This window comes from Meleagris gallopavo, chromosome Z, assembly GCF_905368555.1.
Source record: "Meleagris gallopavo chromosome Z, MGAL_WU_HG_1.1, whole genome shotgun sequence".
In the NCBI taxonomy this organism is placed as follows: domain Eukaryota; kingdom Metazoa; phylum Chordata; class Aves; order Galliformes; family Phasianidae; genus Meleagris; species Meleagris gallopavo.
The window spans coordinates 28,349,199-28,372,136 of record NC_139435.1 but is presented as its reverse complement, the minus strand read 5'-3'; the positions used below and the strand labels follow the sequence as shown (position 1 = coordinate 28,372,136).

The window sequence follows — 22,938 nt, the reverse complement described above, 5'->3', positions numbered from 1 at the left end:
TGTATAATGAACATCAGTACTGAGACACTTCTTAGAGAATAGCACAGTGTGAAAATAACACACAGTCATATTAAGATTCAGAATATGAACTTGCCATTATTTGCACAAAGTGCAATTATATCCACAAAGTAGGAAGACACAGAAAATAATAAAACATAATTCTCTGTTATGTATGCAGGTAAAAATATCATTATTATTTCAGACAGAAAATATGAGTTGGTGGCACCTGCAACTTTAAACACCACAATTCTAAATAATTCAGATTGTTCAAATGAAGATACATCACAGTATTCTGGCGTGCATCTGTATCACGTGGATATATACAAGTGGATATTGTAGGAAACATTAGCATAGGTTTAAAAACAGCAAATTAAAAAAAAAAGTCATTTCTCTATCTTAGTATCTGTAAATTTAAAATTACAAACTGCTAAGAGAGTCTTGTCATAAAAGTCTTTTAAAACTGCATGAAGTAACATTCTATTTCTAAAGCAATTACAATTCTAAATTCAACATCTTTAAGTATTACAAAAACTGGCAATTTTGTACACAAGTTACCACCTATTGAGAAACTGACGCTCTCCATCACAGTGGTAGATCTGAGGCCAGAAGAACCAAATGCTAGAGAGAGATTTTTTATAGGTGCTGTTCTCAGGAAATGGCAAGTTTGTGATATAAGAACCAAACAGAGCATGCAGACTATGGCAGCAGTAAAATGAGCAAAAACAGAAGATAAAAAAACAGATTTAAACTTTTTTTTTTTTTTTTAATAAAAGAAGAACACTCTGTGATAACCATACAGCTGAAAGTACTGATGACCCTATGACTATGAACATCCAAGTGTAGAATGCACAGCAAGTGGCACACAAATATCATGAGCAGACATGGAAAGCATTTCTCATTCCCAAATCCTTGTAGTATTTCATTAGCACTCAAGTCAACAATATAAAGAGGGTAATTACGGTTTCTACTAAGTAAAAACTTTTAACTGGCACAACTTGAATGATGCTGCTATCATTGCAAACTGATGTATCAACATATGTTTTTAAAAAAATGTTACTTTGACAGCAGAACATAATTCAAACTAGCAAAATGAACTGATGCAATAATCATTCATGAGCTCACAGGTAGCTATTGCTGACACTCAGTATTAAAATGTGAGTATGGAACTAGCAAATTTTTTTTTTTTTCACCCAGACTTTCAAATCATTCGACTTCATTTCAAAAAAAAAGAAGGGGTGGGGAGGGAGTTTAGCATTATTTTTATTTTTATTTTTTAAACAGACAACTGTAACATTTTATTGAACAAAAGTAACAAAATAACCTCTTTTAACAAAGTATTATCTCAATAAATTCCAAGAGGCAGAAAACTGCTGTTATGTACTCATTAAGTACAATTTCTTCTCTCATATGATTATTGAAGTCATACATATTGTCTCCCACTCCATGTTTCATAATAAATATATTGATTGGATAGAATAAACCGGACATGGCCATTCTCAAGACCACGACTCTCTTTAACATAACACAACTCTCTCTTTAACACAAACAAGTCAGGATAGTAAATAACTTTCTTTTCCCTTTGAAACAGTCATAACTGCTTAAGGCTGTTACAGCACAAAACCAAAATATCTTCACAAATGTCTCCAAACAGTCAAGCTGAAAATCTAAGCCAAAGTTTCATTTAACAGCCTGTCAGTTTTTTGATGTGAAGTTAATGAATGCAGTGGCAAACAAATCCATCAAACCTAACATCAAAACAACTGCACTTCATCCCACCAAAGGGAAAAATACAATCTGCAGGCCAGAGCTTTATCTAACCTATCCATAGAAAAGGTGTTGCTAAGCAGCTTCCACCAAAGAATATGGATGAGTAATTACCAACTTAATTTTACAAAAGAGAGCAATTATTTGTAAGTAGCCATAGTTTCAACAGAAAAGGTTGGTAAACTTCTCTCTTCAGGTTCTGCACATCAGCTAAAGAATGAAAAGCTTTCCAACACAGAACTCTTCAACATTTAGAAACATATCACGTTCTGAAATGAGCTACAATACAAAGGAATCATTATAATGATGGGTAAAATCACCTAGTGTGACTTCTATTCCTGATAGAAAGCAGTAAAATTTACATACATTTACACTGAAGGAGAGTTCTCAAGTAGTGCCATACACACAGCAAGCAGTGAGAGTAGCATTTGGAAATGCAGTTTTTTCCCTTTTGAGAAAGCATTTAACTGTATGGATAGATGTGGGCAAGGGATAACAGAGACTTGTGAGATGCTGAGACAAGAGGATTTGAAAGAGCAATGAATAAAGAATCATTTGGATTTAAACAGTAACAAAAGGAAGAGGGAAGGAAATAGTCTAAAATAATCACTAGCAAGTAAAAAAGAACTAGAAATGCCTCACTTCACTTCACTTTGGACACTTTGTACACAATATCTCCACCTTAACTCAGCCCTGTGTTTTGTGAACTTCCTTCAACCATCGTGATTAGGTGGAATCATGCAGTTCAGACACTGTGTACAAGGTCAAAGTATTATGTGAAAGGATTCACTGTAAATAGAAAGTCCACACTGATGCCTTTCAATCAACACTCATAAACAGCAGCAAGGTAAAAGAGAAATGCCAAGGGAATAAAATGGATTTTATTCAAGACTTAAATCTCTTTCCAGTATCAAATTGAAGTGTACATATATCACTGATCCTACCTACAGGAACTAGAATTTGGGTAGGGCAAAATCATGACTGAAAATCCCAATTCTGGCACCTGTAAATGAGCCTTGTATGATGGCAACATCAGCATTTATTAAAAAAAAAAGATCACAACAGAAAATAAATAAATAAATAAATAAATAAATAAATAAATAAATATAGATGAATCACAAATGTTTGAGAAGCAAGGGATGAGGGCTTCCCTTCTACATCTAATGAAGATTAATTTTTTTGCTAAAGGAAAGCATGACTTTTCTTAGACTGCAGAAGTATCTTTCTATTCAACCACTTCAGAAGAATTCTTATTTTACCAAATACAAAATAATCGTGTAAGTATTTATATTCTGTGACTGGGATAGCTGAACATAAACCCATCTTCAACATCAAACCTAAACACAGTACTCAAGGTGCAGCTTCAGCAAGGCTAAATGCAGAGGGACAATCACTTCTCTGCTCTCCTGTTTGCAGCACTATTTCTGATCCAAGCCAGGATGCCATTGGCCATGCTGGCTACCTGGGCACAGCGCTTGCCCGTGTTCAGCCAAGCAGCAATGAACAAAAAATGAACATTCCCAGGTCCATTTCCTTCACACAGTCTTCCAGCTCCAAGCCTGCAGCATTCCCTGGGGTTGTTGTGGCCAAAGTGCAGGATCCAATACTTGGTCTTGTTGAACTTCATCCCACTGGTCTCAGCCTAGCAATCCAGCCTGTCCAGATCACTCTATAGGGCCTTCCTACCCCCAGGCAGATTAATAATCTCTCCCAACTTGGAGTCATCTGTAAACTTAGTGAGTGTGCGCTCAGTGCCCTCATCGAGGTCATCAATAAAGGTACTGAACAAGACAGGCCCCAGTTGCAACCCCTGAAGAACACCACTCACAACCGGCCAATAGGATTTAATTCCATCACCACATTCTGAGCCCAGTCCTCCAGCCAGTTCTTCAGACAGCAAAGAGTGCATTTGTACAAGTCAGAGCCTAACACTTCCCTAGGAGAATACTATGGGAGACAGTGTCAAAGACTTTGCTGAAGTCTATGTAGACTACGTCAACAGCGTTTCCCTCAGCCACCAGGTGGGTCATCAGGAGATCAGGTTGGTCAAGCAGGTCCTGCTTGAGCAGGACATTCATGAGCTCATGCTAGCTGGGTCTGATCCTCTGGTTGTCCCCCACATGTTGTGCGATCCCACTCAAGATTATCTGTTCCACAACCTTCCCTGGCACCAATGAAATCACTCTGACAGGCCTGTAGTTCCCTGGATTCTCCTTACTGCCCTTCTTCTAGATAGAAAGGCATCATATCGGCAAGCCTTCAATCCTCAGATACCTCTGCAGTTGACCAGGAACATGGATGGTAGAAGGCAGTTTGGCTATCACCTCTGCCAGCTTCCTCAGCACCTTCAGTTGGATCCATCTGGCCCCATGGACTTGTAGCAGTTCAGCTGGTATGATGGGTCTCTAACTGCTTCCATCTGAACCAAAGGAAGTTTATTCTGTTCCCTGTCCCAAACTTCCAGGACAGGCAGTAGAGTACCCCAAGGGTAACTGGTCTGACTTTTAAATACAGACATAAAGAAGGCACTGAGAACTTCAGCCTTCCTTTATCCCCACTTATCCTTGCTACATCCAGTAAAGGATGGAGATTCTCCTTATCTCTCCTCTTACTGTTAATATATTTGTAAAAAAAGTTTTTGTTCTCTTTTACTACAGTGGCCAGTGTTCAAGCTGGGCTTTAGCCTTTCTCATTTTCTCCCTACATATCCTAACAGCTTCTCTGTACTCTCCCTAAGTTGCCTGGCTATTCCTCTACAGGAGGTAGACTCTCTTTTTCTCCCCTGGTAGGCTCGTTTATCAGCTGCATCAGGAAGTTATCTTCCACACACTCTAAAAACCTTCAAGACACCTTCTTCTGCACTGTATTGTATTTCCAGTATATATTAGGAAAGTTGATTTCTCCCATGAGAACAAGGGCTTGTGATCACGCTACTTCTGCCAGATGTCACAGAATGCCTCGTCTGTCTCTTCATTCTGGTCAGGTGGCCTATAACTGACCCCATCCAGCAAGTAAGCCTTGTTGGCCCTCCCCCTCGTCCCTACCCATAGATAGCTTATCCTTCCCAGCCTCAAGCTCAGCATCAAAACGCTCCCTAATATAGCCACACCTCCTTCCATGCCACCACCTCTCCTTTCTTACCCCTTCCCTCTGAAGAGCTTATAGCCATCCTCTCAGTACTCCAGTAGCTTTAGTGTTCTGGGAGCAATCCCAGGATGTTTCCCACCAGACAAATCTGGAGGTTTGCCAGCGTGACTTCCATCTACAAGAAGGGTTCTAAGGAGGACCTGGGAAACAACAGGTCTGTTAGCCTGACCTCTGTGCCAGGGAAGGTTATGGAGCAGACTGTCTTGAGAAAGATCCTGTGGCATGTGCGGGACAACTGGGGGCTCAGGTCTAGCCAGCATGGGTTCACGAAGGGCAGGTCCTGCTTGACCAACCTGATCTCCTTCTATGGTCTAGTGACCCGTAGTACCCCGTCTGGCAGACGAGGGAAAAGCTGTTGATGTAGTCTGCCTAGAACTTCAGCAAAGCCTTTGGCATTGTCTCCCACAGTATTCTCCTGCAGAAGCTGGCAGCCCGTGGCTGGTACACTCTCAACTGGATAAGGAACTGGCTGGAAGGCCGGGCCCAGAGAGTGGTAGTGAATGGAGTTAAATCTAGCTGGTGACCAGTCGCAAGTGGTGTTCCCCAGGGGTCGGTAGGCTGGGGCTTGTCCTCTTCAGTTTACTGGATGAGGGCATTGGGTGGACCCTCAGTAAGTTTGTGGATGACAGAAAGTTGGCTGAAAGTGTTGATCTGCCTGGGGGTAGCGAGGCCCTACAGAGGGATCTGGACAGGGTGGATAGCTGGGATGAGGTTCAACAAAACCAAATGCCGGGTCCTGCACTTTGGCCTCAACAACCCCAAGCAATGCTACAGGCTTGGGGTAGAGTGGCTGGAAGACTGTGTAGAGGAAATAGACCTGGGGGTACCGACTGATGCTCAGCTGAACCTGAGCCAGCAGTGTGCCCAGGTGACCATGAAGGCCAATGGCATCCTGGCTTGCATCAGAAACAGCACTGCCAGCACGAACAGGGAAGTGACTGTCCCCCTTTACTCAGCTCTGGTAAGGCTGCACCTTGAGTACTGTGTCCAGTTTTGGGCCCTTCACTGCAAAAAAGACATTGAACATCTGGAGCGGGTTGAAAGAAGGGTAACAAAGCTGGTGAGGGGTCTGGAGCACATGCCTTACAAGGAGCGGCTGAAGGAGCTGGGATTGTTCAATCTGGAGAAGAGGAGGCTCAGGGGAGACCTTACTGCTCTCTATGACTACCTGTAGGGAGGCTGTCGTGAGCTGGAGGTCAGCCTCTTCTCTCGTGCAACTGGTGATAGGTCTAGAGGGAATGGCTTCAAGCTGTGCCAGGGGAGATTACGTCCAGGCTGGACGTTAAGAAATACTACTTCTCTGAAAGAATGGTCAGGCAGTGGAATGGGCTGCTCAGGGAGGTGGTGGAGTCACCAACTCTGGAGGTGTTCAAGGAACATTTGGACGTTGTGTTGAGGGATATGGTTTAGTGAGAACTACTGGTGATAGGTGGATGGTTGGACTGGATGATCTTGTATGTCTTTTCCAACGTTGGTGTGATTCAGTGGTTCTGTGAAGTCATACTTTGCCTGCTGCAAACTCCTCCTGCTGCTGGTCACACTACATGCATTGGTGCACTTCAGCTGCAGAACCATCTGCCTCACTCCCGGTCCCTGCACTTTTCCATCACGCTCATCTCTAGTGAGCCCCAATTTAACTTCCTCCCCCTTCATACCTAGGTTAAAGCCTTTTCAATGAGCCCTGACAGCTCCTGGGCTATGATCCATTTCCCCACTTTGAGACAGGTAAGACCAGCTACAGCCATTTCTCCAATTCCATTTTTTGTTCTTTATAATCTTTTTTTTTTTTTTTTTTTTAATTCTGCTTAAGTTTGTATCAATCACATATTCTATGGCTTTTGTTCTTCCTACTCATCATCCTCTGTCTCTCACTCCAAGTGCACAGATATTCCCACTTAACTCACAAAACACAGCCCAAAGCAGCAGCAGACATAGAAAACAGCAGACTGGGAGCAAGCTGGTAATACTTTTCATATGTTGCCCAAGTGAAAATCTGACACCAACCCTGTAAAACAAGGTGGAGGTACTTTCCTGCTTCCAGAACCAGCCACCACAGGTAGGCAGGCTACCCACACTAAAACCAAGATCACAAGTTCAGCATTTTTAATGACAGAAAATCATTTGGGGAATCTGCATCTGTAGTTTGTGCTTAACTAATGTTTACGGTACTTACGGCCTAAATGATCTCTGATTTAATTAACATTTGCAATCGATTTCACAGAATATTTATCATTCCATTTTGTGCAGGAAAGCAATATCGTCACACAGACTAAATATTTACTGCAACTTTAATGGAAATCTTTGCTTGATTTTTTTTTTTCCCAAATTAATGTAGAATGAATATTGACTGTATTTCAGGAGTTTTTTCTTTTTCTAAGACAGAAATTCAGCTGTAAGCAATTAGAAGCTATTTTGTAAAAATGAATGTGTTCCTGTAGGAAGACAAATAATCAGTCATCAACATGCAATATTCTCTGAGGAGACTAGAGTAACTAACTGACCTAGATATTGCTGTATTTTGCTGACACAGGCAATTTCTGAAGTACCAAACCAAGCAAATAAGAAACCCAAACCATATTTTTCAAGTGCAATTCTTAATTGCACTTGAAAAAAAACATAAACAAAGAATAGATAAGTTAAACACAACATCAGCACTCAGAAGAATGACAAATGAGAATGTAAAGGCGCTTTTTTTTTAGTCACATTATCAGAGCACTTACAAAAATAAAAGTACCCTTTGGGCACACAGACCAGTATTCAGTATTTTCAGAAAATTTTCTGAAGTTGTTATAAAAGCAATCATAGCTACGCTTAAGTATTTCTAGAAAGGCCATAATAAAGAAACATAATATCTGATTTGCAATAGCTCTGTAAGTTAGTTATGCTTTCAAAGCATCATGAAATTACACTTCAAGAGTAGATAGCTACATAAAATGTTTTCTCTTTGATCAGCTTGTTTACACTACTTGTACAGCATAAGCAAATATAGACATGTATTACAAAGAATTTCACTATTTGTCACTTCTTTCTTACATAATTCCAGTAAAAAAAACATAGCACTCTATTTGTACTTCCTAGCATTTTCTTTTTCATTTAAAAAAGATAAAAAAAAGAAGCTTTGTCATGTGTTTTTTGTAATAAGTAATAAAAATAAGTAACTTTAAACACTGCTATCATTTGCCAAAGAATCTAGACTTCACATTTGACCGTGGCGTCTAAGATTTTTCTACAGAAGCTGAAATTGATTCAGCTGCTCCTTTAAAACTTTGAAATATATTTAAATTCATTTTAAATTCAACCGAGCTTATATTTCTTATATATGCACACACAAACAATACCGCTCCTATGCCTGGTCTAGTGGTTGGTGACCCTGCACGTAGCAGGGGGTTGAAAGTAGATGATCATTATGGTCCTTTTCAACCCAGGCCATCCTATGATTCTACGATTCTATGATTCAATATGTACAGACCACAGAAGACAATGTCCTAAGATCAAAGTCATATCAATGTGCTATACTTTTCATTAATTAAAACTGTACTTAGAGTATATATGCCAAGGCCATCCAGCTAAAAATTCAGAATTTCAGAAACAACTTAGAAGTGATATAAAGCAATATAATTTCCTTGCTTTAACCAATTATCTTCTTGTTCTGTTCAATTTGATCATGACTTTAACTTTAGGATATAATACAAAAAATGAGAGTCCATACTGGAGGCATAAAACAAACAATAGTTTGTACTGGAGCTGCTGCACACAGAAAGGTAGACTGTACTTTTTAAAACATAAAAAAAATAAAACCTGTACACTACAAGGCATGTAGTTGAAGGTATCACTACCTTTCCTGCATCCAAAGATAAAATTTACCATTCTTGCGACTCAGCTGAGTCAATTTTAAAGCTGTAGTACACTCATCCCTTCAAAACAGACAACAGTTTTACCTGCCACAATTAACTCAGTTCTGTGTCCATGCCCATATTCTTCTCAACTTTGTTTCACTGAAGTACTGTACTGAAATTCTGAACTACCTTTGGCGGTGCACTCCTTGCCCTCTCACCCAGACCCGTTGTTATGCCCAAGGCTTAGTGCATACTATGAGGTGCAAAAGACCTTGTCCTTGTGACCAGTAACAGTCATGGCTTCATGGAGACTGTTAGTAACCAACCATATTGTCTCAGACGGAGTGCTTTGAGAACTGATAACAGGCACCTAGCTCAACAGATCCAATTCTAAGTTGTATGACTATAAATCAATCATCTTACTCCATAAATACAAAGCAGCCTAAGAATCCCTTTTGAGAGTTCTTGCAAGCAGTTGGCTGCACACCAGAATCTCCCCAAGTAGAGACACCTCTCAAGGTTACTTAACACCTGTGCAGAGATTTACTGAGGATATGGTGATGCACTCCTGACAGAATCTCAGTAAGCTATACAGTGTTTTTAAACTACACAAGCTTCGCTAAGTTTTGATGTTAGATTCATTATGCACACGGCCACCATCCCCCTCTGTGTAGCAAAGAGTCAAGGATATCTAGCCATTTCAAAACTTAAGTCACTGTCACAATTGTTCAAATTAACACATTGTATCTATTTCATATCAGTAAATATCTTTTTGTCTTCCTCTTATGAGTGTGCAGTGCTTTAGCCTCCATTCATGACAATTACAAATATTTAAATCTTTTTTAAATGACTTACTAATCACAAGGACAAGCTTGAAAAGTGGGCCCATGTGAACTTACTGGCGTTCAACAAGGCCAAGTGCAAGGTGCAAAATCTGACATTTTCAAATACCTTCTTGGAGGCAACCCATTCTCACCAAAATCTGTGAATGAAACTTGACAACCCAAGCAATGGGTTAGAAAGCCAACACTGCTTTATTGTAGCACAGCAGATTGCTCCTCCTAGCACACATACCCAGGATCTAAAGTATACAGATTATATACATTTTAAAATGTGAATATTCCACAAAGTGCCTGCCTATTCCTAGAATTGCAACACATACTAAAATTTAATACTTCTCATGCACCATGTTAACATAGGGTTTTTGCAAAGGGGTCTTCGGTGGTTGCAAGGTTCCACTGGGTGGTGTTGTCCGGGCAAAAGGTCCTGTATTATGTAGGCCAGGTCCCACATTTGGTCAAGAACTTTACAAAAAGACATGGCTGCTGACTAAGTTTCTGATCAGCGTGTCAACTTTGTTATGGTGCCTATACTATCAATCCCATGGTCTCTGATCATATCCTGCTCAACCAAAGGATAGTCTTCTGTTCCTCAGACTCTCTCTCTTACCTCCAGGGTTCAGGATTCCTAAGGGGCAGTCTTTGTAGTGAATCAAAGAATCCATTCAGTATCTCTGCCTTCTCAGCATCTCCTGTTACCAGGACACCCACCTCATTAGTAGTACACTCACATTTTCCCCAGCTTTCCTTTTACTGTTAACACATTTAAAAAAACCTTCCTTGTTATCCTTGACCTCCTTTGCCAGATTGAATTCCAAGTGGGTTTTAGCCTTCCTCATTGCATGCCTGCATGACCTGACAGCTTTTCTACATTCCTCCCAGGTGGTCAGGGCTTTTTTTCAACATTTCGTAAATTTTCTTCAATGCATTGCAGGAACCTCCCGGACCATGCTGTCTTGCTAATGTAACAGATATACTGCATGGTTAAAGTGTCCTGCAAGAACTAGTGACAGGATCACAAAGCTACTTCTAGCTGTCCGCAGAAGGCCATATCAACTTTCTCCTCCTGATCAGGTAGTCTGTAGTATACATCCACAACAATGTCACCTATATTAAGCTGCTCCTTAATTATCACCCACAAGTTCTTCTTTTGATCATCATTCACCCCTTAAAGTAAATCTCAATGCACTATAATTGCTCTCTCACACAAAGAGCAGCTCCATCACCTCACTTCACCAACCTATCTCTCCTAAACAGGACATACCCATTCATGACAACATTCCAGTCATGCGAGCTTTCCCATCACGTCTCCATGATCACAGTGAGATCATGGCCCTGTGACTACACACATCTCTGGTTCTTCCTCTTTACTTCCTATGTTGCATCCATTAGAATACAAGCACTCTAGCGAAAAAGGGTGCAGGTACCTTTAGAGGAATACAAGAAGACTTCATGTAGGAATACTCATTCTTTGGGTGTCTGGCCTTCTGGCTTTTTTCATTACAGGTAGCTAAGAAACATCTGTTACTTTTACTGCTGCCTTTCTTTATTCCCTAGTTAATTGCAATGCCACAAGCACTGCCTTTATGGACCCCAACAATTCATGTATCTTCAATACATTTAACTTCCATTTGAAAATTTCCATAAATAGAAACTGTTTTTAAAGAACAATACACGGGTTTAGTGGAAAACAAAATCCAGAACTGAAAGGAATACATGCTGCTGGGAAGTAAAAAAAAAAAAAAAAAGAAAGAAGAGTAACTACAAATAAAAGTGACAGAGTTAGATATTACCTGAAAGTTCCCCACTTCTCATTGACTTTAATAGATTACCACCAAAAAGAATCAACAGAAATCCCTTTAACAACAGTTTTCTGCAGTGACTTACCAACTTTGCTGCTTTTCCATAATCAATCCATCTGATAGTTGCGAAGTTTGTTGACTCTGCACAGTTGAAGCCGTGGTTAAATCCTGCATGGTATCCATATGGGAAAGTGATCATAAATTCCCCTGCCTCTTGTGTAACCTATTGCATTAAAAAAAAGAAAGTGAAGCATATTACAAAAGCAGTTCTGCTCTTGAACCAATTAAAATTCCACTGTTCCTTTACCGTTATTCGGATAGAAAAAAATTTCTTCTTCCACACAACTGTCATTTAATACATGCAGAAATGCAATGCTTGAGACAATGTTATTTACTTTAATTGGGATACCTTCTCAGCATAGCTCCATGTATCACTTTACAAAATCAGAAACTACTTTCAAAGAAGTAAATCTTGGAGGAGGTGTTTTCTGATAATATGTGGAAAAACAGGGAGCTAGAAAAGGCGGAGGAAAGAATGTACCAATCTTCTTGAATGAGAGGAATCAGAGATACAATGGACTGAAAATATGCATAGTTCTGATCCCTAAGTACCAGTATGCAATGAAGAAATTATTCTGTTCATCACCCTCAAGATGATTCCCTAAAATGACACCAGAAGTATTCTGCTGTTCCTGGAAAAAAATCTTATCCCCAGCCTTCTCTCATACTCACCTGAGGGACTGATTAGGCTTTTAAGTTACAGTGATGATCCAGCATAAAATAGAAGAAACTAAGTTAGTGAGCCTTGGCACAGAAAATATGTTTTATACCAGTGGAATATACTAGAAGGAAAACAGCAAAACACATTACATTATGTTCACCTGAGGCAGTATCTTCAGATCATTTTGTATAGGAAAGAAAACTACCAGTTCCACTGCACCAGGCCCTAATTATTACATTTATTAACACAATACGGATTTTTGAGCTGGATATATCACACAGAATGTCTGAACTTTAAATTGTTATTTTAAATGTACAAGCATTACTTCAAAATTAAATGTGATGTGCTTCTGTCCTTATCCTCTTTCTTTGTAGGCACAGTTTAAGAGAGAATAATTCTGGTACTACTTATGACCATAACTCCGTATACTTAGAGTACTTAGAGTACAGGTGGCCTCAAAGAAGATTCTCAAAGAGGAACAGCTTAACTACGCTTAAGATTTGGTACTGCATTACAAAATAAGCAAGGGTAGTTCTGAGTCATTATTCTGTTCTTTCCAAGTACAGCAAACTTCAATCAAAATAAATGCATGCTGAGGCTACTGACTCAATAGAAGAAAAAAAAAAAAAAAATACTGTGATAGTAACTGTGTTTTGCACAATCTCAAAGAACCGAAATTCCTAGCAGTTACCAACAACAGACATAAAATTCTTCCCGAATTAAAAAAAATAAAAATAAAAAATAATAATTTTAAAAAAAAAGTGGGGTAAGATAAGCAAAAGATTGGTCAGGATATTCTCTTTCAAGGTGAAAAATAACCTCTTATCTTCCCACACTTGGATGGACTGGTGCTCTCCTCCAGAGCTGAAGAAAAACACAGTCAGCACTTATTCATCACTCACTAATATCTGTCCAAGAGATTAAAGTCTCAGTAAAGACCACCAAAGACTGTATCAAGGACAAACTAGTCAGAGACCAGAAATGGTACACTGCCTCCTCAACCATCTGACAAGAGTTAATCTAGAAGATTCAGAAGTAAAGGATCAAATGAGTTTTACGTAAAACAGCAACAAAAGACAGCACCACTAAAAAGCAATCTTTCTAAGTTCAGCAGATAATCTGAGTAATGATGGATGCCTGCTCAAAAAGATGTATTCACTGATTACAGGGAAATAAGGAGACTTCCTAGAGATGAAATAGATTTATTTTCATTGTATGACAATGCTTTGGAAGGAAATACTCATATGATTTTAAGTAGCAAAAATTGAGAGACTTGAAACAATTCAATAAATCAAAATCACAATTTGAGACATTTTTCTAATAAGAATCTGTTTTTACAACCCCCCTTCTTCTCTCTCAAAATTTTCATCTACTACTTGTTAAAATTCCTTTCTGTGCTTTTTACATGTGGTGCAAGAATAAGCACAAAGATTTAACACTTCACCTATTGATGTAAATTGCTGATAGTCTTATGGGAGGATGCAAAGAGGGGAAAAACAAGAAAAATATGCTGAGCTGAAATATAAAGCACTGCAAAATTGTATTTTACATTTTTCATTTGCATTTTGCAAGGTTAATATTTTGGGGGGTTCATATGTAGCATATACATGCAAACACAAATACAGATGCATATATTATAAATGCTACTATAGTACTTCAACAATCACTGTGGGAATGTTTAAGAAGGATTATTCTCAATGCCAGCAATTCCAAAATTTATCTCAATACACCCTCCCACTGCTGACAGTTTAGCAGGTGTTCTATTGCAACAAGCACCAGTTCAGCTGCCACCTGGTAGGCGTAGGCTGTCTTATCAGCGTTCAGCACATTTCCAGTTCTATCACTTTGAGCCATGAGAGATCACAGCCTGGTTTTCTCTATTCACTTTCTCACTGAATCCCATTAATTACAATTACACTTGGGTACAGACTGCTTCCTCCTAACAGTAGTTGACAGAACCAAACTTAAAATATTTAACTATTTCTTGCACTTTCATTTAAAAAAACTGAAAAACAGATTCAATCAATGCAGTGAATTGAGAACATCAGATCCCTTACCCACCCCAAATGTGTGGTACTGAAAACAAATGTACCAGCATTCACCAAGATACTACCTTAAACACAAACAATTGAAAATTATATTGTTCAAAATAATGTTCAGTAAATCCAACATCATAAATTGAACTATAAAACCTCTAAGTTTGGAAGGATACATCTGACACATAAAGCATAAGATTATGAAGGGAATCAGTACTTACCTGTATATTACAAAGCTGAACTCAGCAACCACAATGACAATATATCATTCAGAAAACAAACTTTTTATGTAATTTATTCAAAAAAGCTTATTTTCCAAGGCAGGCTGTATCATTCTAAAAGCCCACATTTCTCCAGTTTTATACATATGTTAATTTAAGCATAAAAAGAGAAGTAATCTTTCAAAAGGCAGGAACAAATGAGTGGCTTCATACCACATAAAAATCTACCTTACTCTTTCCTTCTGTGCCTTAAGAATAACGCTGCATTTTCAGATGCTTTTTTAATCAACCTTTAACCTTCTTAAATTTTTATCTATTCGGTTTTGCCAAAAGCATATAACTCCTAGTACCAGTTACTGTTAATTTAGTAGTAACCATTGTAGTTGCAGACAATGGTGCAGATATTTGAGAATATTTCATATTGTTGCCAAATATCTGTTGTAAGATCTCTCTCAAGACATAATCGAGAAATAATCTTTAATTATATTTACTTCTTGAACAAGGGATTGATTTCAGATGGTATTAAGGCTACAAACTGCAATATATATTATATCACCCTACCAGTTCTGAGTTTATTTCATATTCATTCACTTGAAATACTGCATACTGTATTTCATATCATTCTACATAATATATACAAAAACATAATTTAAGCAATTCCATGGACTACATTTAATACTGTTTAGATAAACATCAACAAAAAGAGATGAGAGGTATTGCATAATCTAGGCAGGGGAATGTGGAAAGCTAAGTTCACATACAAAGGCCTGTATGGTATCAATACACAGATAAACCCTGAAATAAAAACTTCAATAATAAAGAAGGAGTGTGGTGAGGACAGTTTAAAGGACTTTTCTGCAGCATGACGAGAGTAAGAATTATAACCGATTAGTTGATCAAAAGGCTTTTAAGATATTAGAACATAAACAGATGTTCAGGCAGGAGACTATGAATCAGAGTGCACTCTTCTGAGCAGGCTTGCAAAATCTTTTCATTTAGAAATTTAGAATTTACAAACTGTTCAGGATACAAAATACATATACTAAGGAGAAAGCAGTGTAGTAGCAACACTTTTACTAGCTGGCACCTGCAGCAAGCTCAAAATTCAACAGAAGATGTTGAATGAAAAGACAGAAAAGAAAATTTTGAGGGTGACAACAAACAGAATACTTCAGACACGTTTGAAAGCAATCAAGTTTTAAATCTATCCACCAAGAAAAACCCCAAAATTTATTCTTTCCACTTTGTATTAATACAAAGTTCCAGTACACTACTACCCAGCCCTACAAAATAATCATTCTTTGTTTCTGTAATGTTTCAGCTTTTCCCATATTTTAAATTAAATAACAGTTCTTTCAGTTTCATTCCACTCTGTAAATAATCTGAAGCTTTTTTTATTTTACAACCTATACAGATGTATTAAATTGCATCAGAAAAACAATACAGAAACATTAAAAAAAAATAAAATTGTTATGTAGCTAGCAGTAATGCAGCTAGTTAAGAAGGGTTTCAGTCACTAGACAACCATATACAGGCTTGCATGGAAACTGCACAGAAATAAAAAAAAAACAGTGATCCATTAAAAGCACAGACACTGTCAGGTACAGATTTTGACAAGTGCAGGCAGTCATAACTCTCTACTAGAGAATTGCAATCTAATTCATAGAAGAGTTCTAATATAAGAGGCATTCGTTTTCACTGTTTTATGGCCTAAAACATACGTTTTTACCCCGGTGTTACTTCTATTATAAAGTATAATCTTTACAATAAACACAGTGTAATTAGACACATGAATGCAGTTTAAAAATAAACACCAGTGTACCTTGTCAAAAGGAATTCCATACTTTTTCAGTATTGAGGGAGAAATCAGAGTCATCTTGTGGCGAAGAAATGCATTACATCCATGAAAGCTGCTTGGGAAGAATCCTAGTGAGGGAAGATAAGCAAAATTGGGTATCTTTTAATTAAAACAAGAAGAAAATTTTTCTACCATTTTTTTTTTAACAATAAATTATACATCGTCCTGTCATTGTTAGCTGCTGAGAGATTTGTATAAAACTCAAATGCATCTCCTACATTTTTCAGCCAATTTTCATTTTTTGTTTACTTTTTAAAGAATAAAATGATTCTTAAAAACTGCACCTGTAGATTTGGACATCCTGTTTTTTCCTATTCCAATTACACTTTATTCTATATTTTCCCACATTACTGTTCACTCTGCCACCCCTGCACGCCTGAAAATCAACCACGCTACTTGAAGTCAGGATTCCACAACAATCAGATTTACATAGCACTTGAAGATCATACAGAGCAGAGAAACAAAACCTTCTACTTACAAAAAGCCAGAAAGCGTGGCATCATTTTTAACTACTTCTCAAAGTTCAGGGAGGTTTTTTTGGTGTTTTGAGAACAGCTTTTCCATTTTGTTTTGATTTTTGCTTTTTTGTACCTGATTTTGAATTCTTTGAACAAAAATTGATGTGAAGCTATTCAGGTTTCAACTTTCATGATTATTTATGAACTAATCCACTAACTCCACTTAGTTCATTAAGTAAAGATAAAATTCAGCTTATGAGTACACAGAGATAAATGAATGAAGGGAAAAGCAAAAAAAAAAAAAATCTAAGATCACATTTCAGCACCACTAAATTTCAGTATTTCAGAAAACATCAGTTTCATTTACCCTCAACCTAAATATACCACAGCAAGAAAACACTGTTGCAATAAGGAAAATGGGGAAAATTGAGAAGGACAAGGAGGGCAAGTTTCCAAAACGCTCCATTAATCCTTCCAGACTACATTATGGGAAGAACAACAGAGCCTGAAAAAAGAAAAGGGCATAGTAGTTAACAACAAAATGCCCATGAAAAGTTCAAATTGAAAAATGAAGGAGTATAGTGAGAACCATTTAACCAGCTGCTGCTGTCTCTGCTCTCAGTTCCCATTCTACTTAAGTACAGATGCATGCCCTGCTCCGAAATAAGTGTGACTCTTGCTGAGGAAGAGAGGTATGCTTCTGGCAGTTTCACAGAATTATAGCACTGATAAACCTATAGAACTGGAATGGTTAAGGGAAACAGTTTACTTATTAATCAGCAAAGATTAAAAGCTCTTTCTTATCTTTACAGTTATCAAAAAGATAGTATTTATCTTGACAGTCTTCCTGGAGTTTGTACCAGATCATTACCAAGAATCACCAAAAAAGACAGTATAAATAACAAATTCACATTTAGCAGTCCTGGAAAATGTACTATTTTACTGTATCAGTCATAAAGCATTTGAAAATAAGCCATTTTTTGTGAAGTTAAACTTCATTAATTTATTTTGTTTTCTTCTGGAGAGCATATTTTGCAATGTTGCCAAAACTTACAACACCAACAGCTCACTCCATTGTAGGTCACTTATTTTCAAGTGACTTCAGAAAGCCTCATGGGCTACTACTGGAAAATAAAATACTCTCTGAAGTAATTATTTCAAAAATTTTTGCTTAACTTTGATAAAGCAGAATTAAGGCACAAAGGAGCTCACTATCACATATCCACAGGAGAAAACTTAGCAAACAAGCTGAAAGAAGTGATGGTTCCAAATCTTAGCCTCCAATGAGTTCTCACTGTTAAGTGTAGGAAGTTTCACCACTCCAAAACACACACAGGGTGCAATTCTATTTTTCTAACTAAATATTAATTTGTCTGATTCTGCTGAAAATCAACAAAGAAAAAAGTATATTGAGAAGTAAAAGAAATATATATTAAAAAAAATAAGTCACTTCACAACAGCAATTTTATTCCTGTGTACAAGAAAAATGTGTGTAACATATGTAGCATTATCTTTCTACAGGGAAGACCTGTCCTGAGAAATATGGAATAAATTAAAATGAAGCAAATGGTATTAAAAGTATATATTACATTTTACCAATTGCTTTGCATCACAACTAGAGAGTGGAGAAAAAATGACACCAGCTAACCATTATGATAAAGTCTCCTTAATGACAGCAACAAAAATAATGTAGAAAAAAAACCTTTTTGATTAACATATGCATAAAATAGTTGATATTGTAAGAATAAAAACAATCTCTGAGAGAGATCCAGGTAGATAGATTTCCTAGGATTATACAAGGTGTAAATGTTTGTCCATAGGAAATACATTAACCAAGAACATTGTTCAACTATTCTCCAAAATGAATTTTAAGTGTTTTACTGGAAAGGCCTTGTAAACATATGAAAGTAGTAAGAGTTCACACAGGATGTATGAGAAAAACTAACACAAGCAACTAGACTAATGATATAAAAACACCATTTAGTTTAGATATGAAATTAGCCAAGGACATTTAACAGTAAAAGGACTGACATCGCATTACTGTGTTTGCACAGGCAGTCCTTACAATAAATAGTTCACTTAGGCAATAAAGGTGTAACATACACATATGTTGGCAGAAGTATTAAGGCCTGTTATTAGGATGTCCTGAGATCAAATTCTATTAAAGTGTGTCAGACTTACTTGCAATTACCATGCATTTTTATTTTTTTTTTACTTTACTGGAATTACAAATTATGCTAGTTTAAGTTTCAAGTAGCAATTTTTGGAGGGTTCAGTTTCATCACATAAGTATGCATGACTTCATTAAAATAAAAGATAGAAAAAGGAAACTACTTGACTAATAGCTGGCTCTGGTGAATACACTTCAAATACTTTGGAACAATTAAAATCTATAGCAATTATAATAACTATAACTTGGAATTCATAGTCTATGGCTCCAAGAAACCTCAGACCTGAGCAGCGTTAGGAAATAATAGACCAAAACAGACTGAAAGAAAATGATCAAAGGTGACACTTGAGACTGAGAAAATAACTGTTATGAAAAGCAACAACGAAATTCCATTTCCAAAAGCAAGGAGAGCTTGACTGAGTTGATTCTATGTGAGTAAACAGAATTTGTACCAAATTTTGGTATGGCAGTACACTTAATTAGCTCAACAAATGGTGTCAGAAAGCAAATGATGGGCAAATAGATATCCAAAACTTGAGTTGTACCACTACAGCTCTAAAAGATGAGAAAGAGTTGTGACAACTCCAACCACAAGGTGAGCTTGCTGAATTCTAAGTAAGCTGCAAATAACACTGAACAGCACACTACAACCTGCTGAACATCCATTAAGAGAAAATTACAGGCAACATCTATAATTACAGTGCTCTCTCAGTGAAATCAAAGGTGCTGTTGACACTTTCTGTGCCACTATAAAGTATTTTTCCAGATTCTTTCAAAGTCTACACTTGGACACACGTATTTTTCAGTCTCATTCACAGCATTTTCTCAGAAGTGTTCCCTTTCAGTGAACAAGAGAGGAAAGAAAGGTAGTATGTCCTCATAAGAGGTTTCATCAGAAGGTCTTTTCTTCTGCTCTGGCTAAAGATAAGGTCACACAAACTCTTCCTTCAGGGTCACACAAATTCTTCCTCCAGCAAAGAACCCTACAGGAGAATGGACTAACAAATATAAAAAGACCTATTAACATGCTGTAAAGAGGACACCACATTAGAAGCATTGCAAGACCTTTAGAAATACATTAAATGCACAGACTCTCTTACAGCATACTGACATTTAAATAATAAGAATGCCATTTAGTTCTCTCTCTCTCTTCATTAACCTATTATTTTAACACCACCACAAGCAAATTCAAGACAATCTTGCAACACAGCAGAACCACTCCCAAATACCAATCTCACGTTATAATTAACAAGTCACAGGTTTACAAATCCATCCTGAACATGCAGTGAATTTCCACATCCAAAAGAAAAAAAAACTGCAATCTGTCTAGAATGTACCTAAATTCAAGTTCTGTAGTAGATTCACGCTTGGTTAGCTACATGAAAGTAAGCACCCATGAGCTCTAAATCAAATCTGCAAAAGGAGGTATTTTATGATAATTCGCATGCAACCTCATTTTCACTTAAGATGATCTCTTAAGAAGTGGTAGACCTCTTCCATACTTCTAATTATTACTCAGCATACAAACTGACAATTCAAAACAGCAGCATGTCAGGGTCCTGAGAGCCGGCTTACGTTATCATATTTGAAAAATTGTGGCTGTCAAGCAAAACCCCTGGGGACTAGAAAAAGGGAAATACCACTTTCATTTACAGGAAAGGAAGGAAGGAGGATCTGGGGAACTAAAGGCCAGTAAGCCTCACCTCTGGGCCTGAGAAGATCATGGAACAGATCCTCCTGGAAGACGTGTTAAGGTACATGAGGGACAAAACGGTAAGCCAAGACAGGTTGCATGGCTTCACCATGGGAAGGTTGTGCCTGACCAGCCTGGTGACTTCTATGACAGAGGCATGGCATCCATGGACAAAGAAATGGCAATTGACGTCATTTACCTGGACTTCTGCAAGGCTTTGACATGGTCCCCCGCCACATCCTTATCTCTAAATTGGAAAGATATGGATTTGAAGGATGAACTAACTACCTGGTGGATAAGGAATTGGTTGGAAGGTTGTAGCCAGAGGGTTGTAGTCAGTGGCTCTATCTATGTTCATGTGGAGGCTGCTAATAAGCAGTCACTCAAGGGTCCATCTTGGGTCCAGTACTCTTTAATATCTTTATCAATGACAGATGATGGGATTGAGTGCACCCTCAGAAGGTTTGCTGATGACACCAAGCTGAGCCGTATCAAGGTGACCCCAAATATACATACAAACTGGGAGAAGAACAAACTTGAGAGTAGCCCTGTGGAGAAGGACTTAGGGGTCCTGGTTGATGAAAAACTTAACATGAGCCAGTCGTGTGTATGTGCAGCTTGGAAGGCCAATGGTATCCTGAGTTCCCTCAGAAGAGGGGTGGCCAGCAGGGCAAGGGAAGTGGTTGTCCCCCTCTATTCTGCAGTCATGGTTTCATGATTTTTGGTTAACAGTATTCCACATCATAACATCATGTAATGCACTGGGGGTTTGACTGCTGATGCTCAAGTTCCGGGTGCCTGTCCAGAGGAGAAGAAGAACTACATTTCCCCAGGGGGCTTTGCGGTCAGCAAGGAGATATAACTCCCGGCAAGGTCACCTGATGCTCTCTTCTTTGCCTGCGCTTCTCCGTCTATGCTTCTCTGCCTGCGCTTCTTCATCAGCTCAACTGGACTGCACTTCTCATCTCAGCATTGTGGTGAGGCCGATCCACCTTCCAGACACACACTCTCTCTCTCTCCTTCTATTCTGCTGATACTATATTTAGTAAATTAGTTTGTTTCACCTCAGATTGTTGCCGCTGTTTTCAATTATTTCGGGGTCCCTTATTTTCCTATTCCAGGGGCACGGATCCACGGATCCCTTAGCCCTTCTAGTCACGGAACCGGACCGAACCAGCCCGTAAACCATTGACATCTGCCTTTGTGAGGCCTCCACTGGAGTGTTCATCAAGGTCCAGGGTCCCCAACACAGGAAAGATGTGTAGATTTTGGAGAAGGTCCACAGGTAGGACACAGAAAAGATCGAAGGGCTGGAGCACCTCTCCTACAAAGACAGGCTGAAAGAACTGGCCTTCTTCACCTATGAAAAGAGAAGACTACAGGGAGACCTAATTGTCTCCTTCTAGTATTTAAAGGGAGTTTAGAAACAGGAGAGAAATCAACTTTTTACAGATGTAGATAGTGACAAGGGGGAAGGTTTTAAACTAAAGAAGGGGAGATTTAGATTAGATGTCAGGGGGAAGTTTTTTATTGAGCAAGCGGTGAGTTGCTGGCACAGGCTGCCCAGAGAGTTTGCGGATGCCTTGTACCTGAAAATGTTTAAGGCTAGGTTGGGTGCAGCCCTAGCCAATCTAATCCAGTGTTTAATCTAGTGGCTGGCAACCCTGCCTGTGGCAGGGGGATTGGAATTTAATGATTCTTGAGGTCCCTTTCTACCCAAGTCATTCTATGATTCTATGATAAAAATGTGATTCAACAAATGGTGGACAAATGTTTGGGTATAAACACATAAGCAAAGGAAGAGACAAGTAAATATAAGGTCCTACTCAAGCTTTTTGTCAGCTTTCTATAGTTAACACAACAAACAATAGCAAAGAATATGTGAAAACAGTCTTCCAACTGCAAAGAGTCACAAACATGCTCTCAGATAATTCCACATACATATTTCAAGAGTTAACATGACCAAAATTACTTTTACTAATCAAATTATTTTTTTTTTTTTTTTTTGAGTTATAGTCTTAACACTATGTCAGTGAAGGCTATTCTGCCTCAGTAGGCATTAATACCACTTCACAATTTCTGGTTTTATGGTCATTATTCCAGATACAAGTCAAAACTTTCTCATTTTCAAGGGAAACTAGGAGAAGTCGGTTCTAAGCAGACTGCAAGCTGTCCCTGAGGAAAACAAGATTCCCACACACAACACTGCTGCAATGAGAGACATAAAGAGTACATAAAAAGGTTTGGGGGTAAAAGACAATTTTAAAATAAGGCTGGCTCAATAAGTTATTGAGAGCAGTGATCACTGATACCTGGAACAGTTTTGTTCCACTTTGTTTTTTCAACTATAAGAGTATAGCTCATATCAGAATATTGCTGTATCACAGTTATCA

General features: G+C 38.2%; 1 protein-coding gene across 3 annotated transcripts in view; it reads right to left on the bottom strand.

Moving 5' to 3' along the window:
• KDM4C (lysine demethylase 4C) overlaps positions 1-22,938 on the bottom strand; it is a 291,774-nt gene that overhangs the window by 202,490 nt on the left and 66,346 nt on the right. For all 3 annotated transcript variants that reach the window (XM_085213046.1, XM_085213045.1, XM_085213044.1), the window contains 2 exons: positions 16,189-16,292; positions 11,474-11,611 (listed from right to left, as the gene is read on the bottom strand). In XM_085213046.1, coding sequence (XP_085069172.1) covers positions 11,474-11,611; positions 16,189-16,292 — 242 coding nt within the window. The remainder of the gene's footprint in view (positions 1-11,473; positions 11,612-16,188; positions 16,293-22,938) is intronic.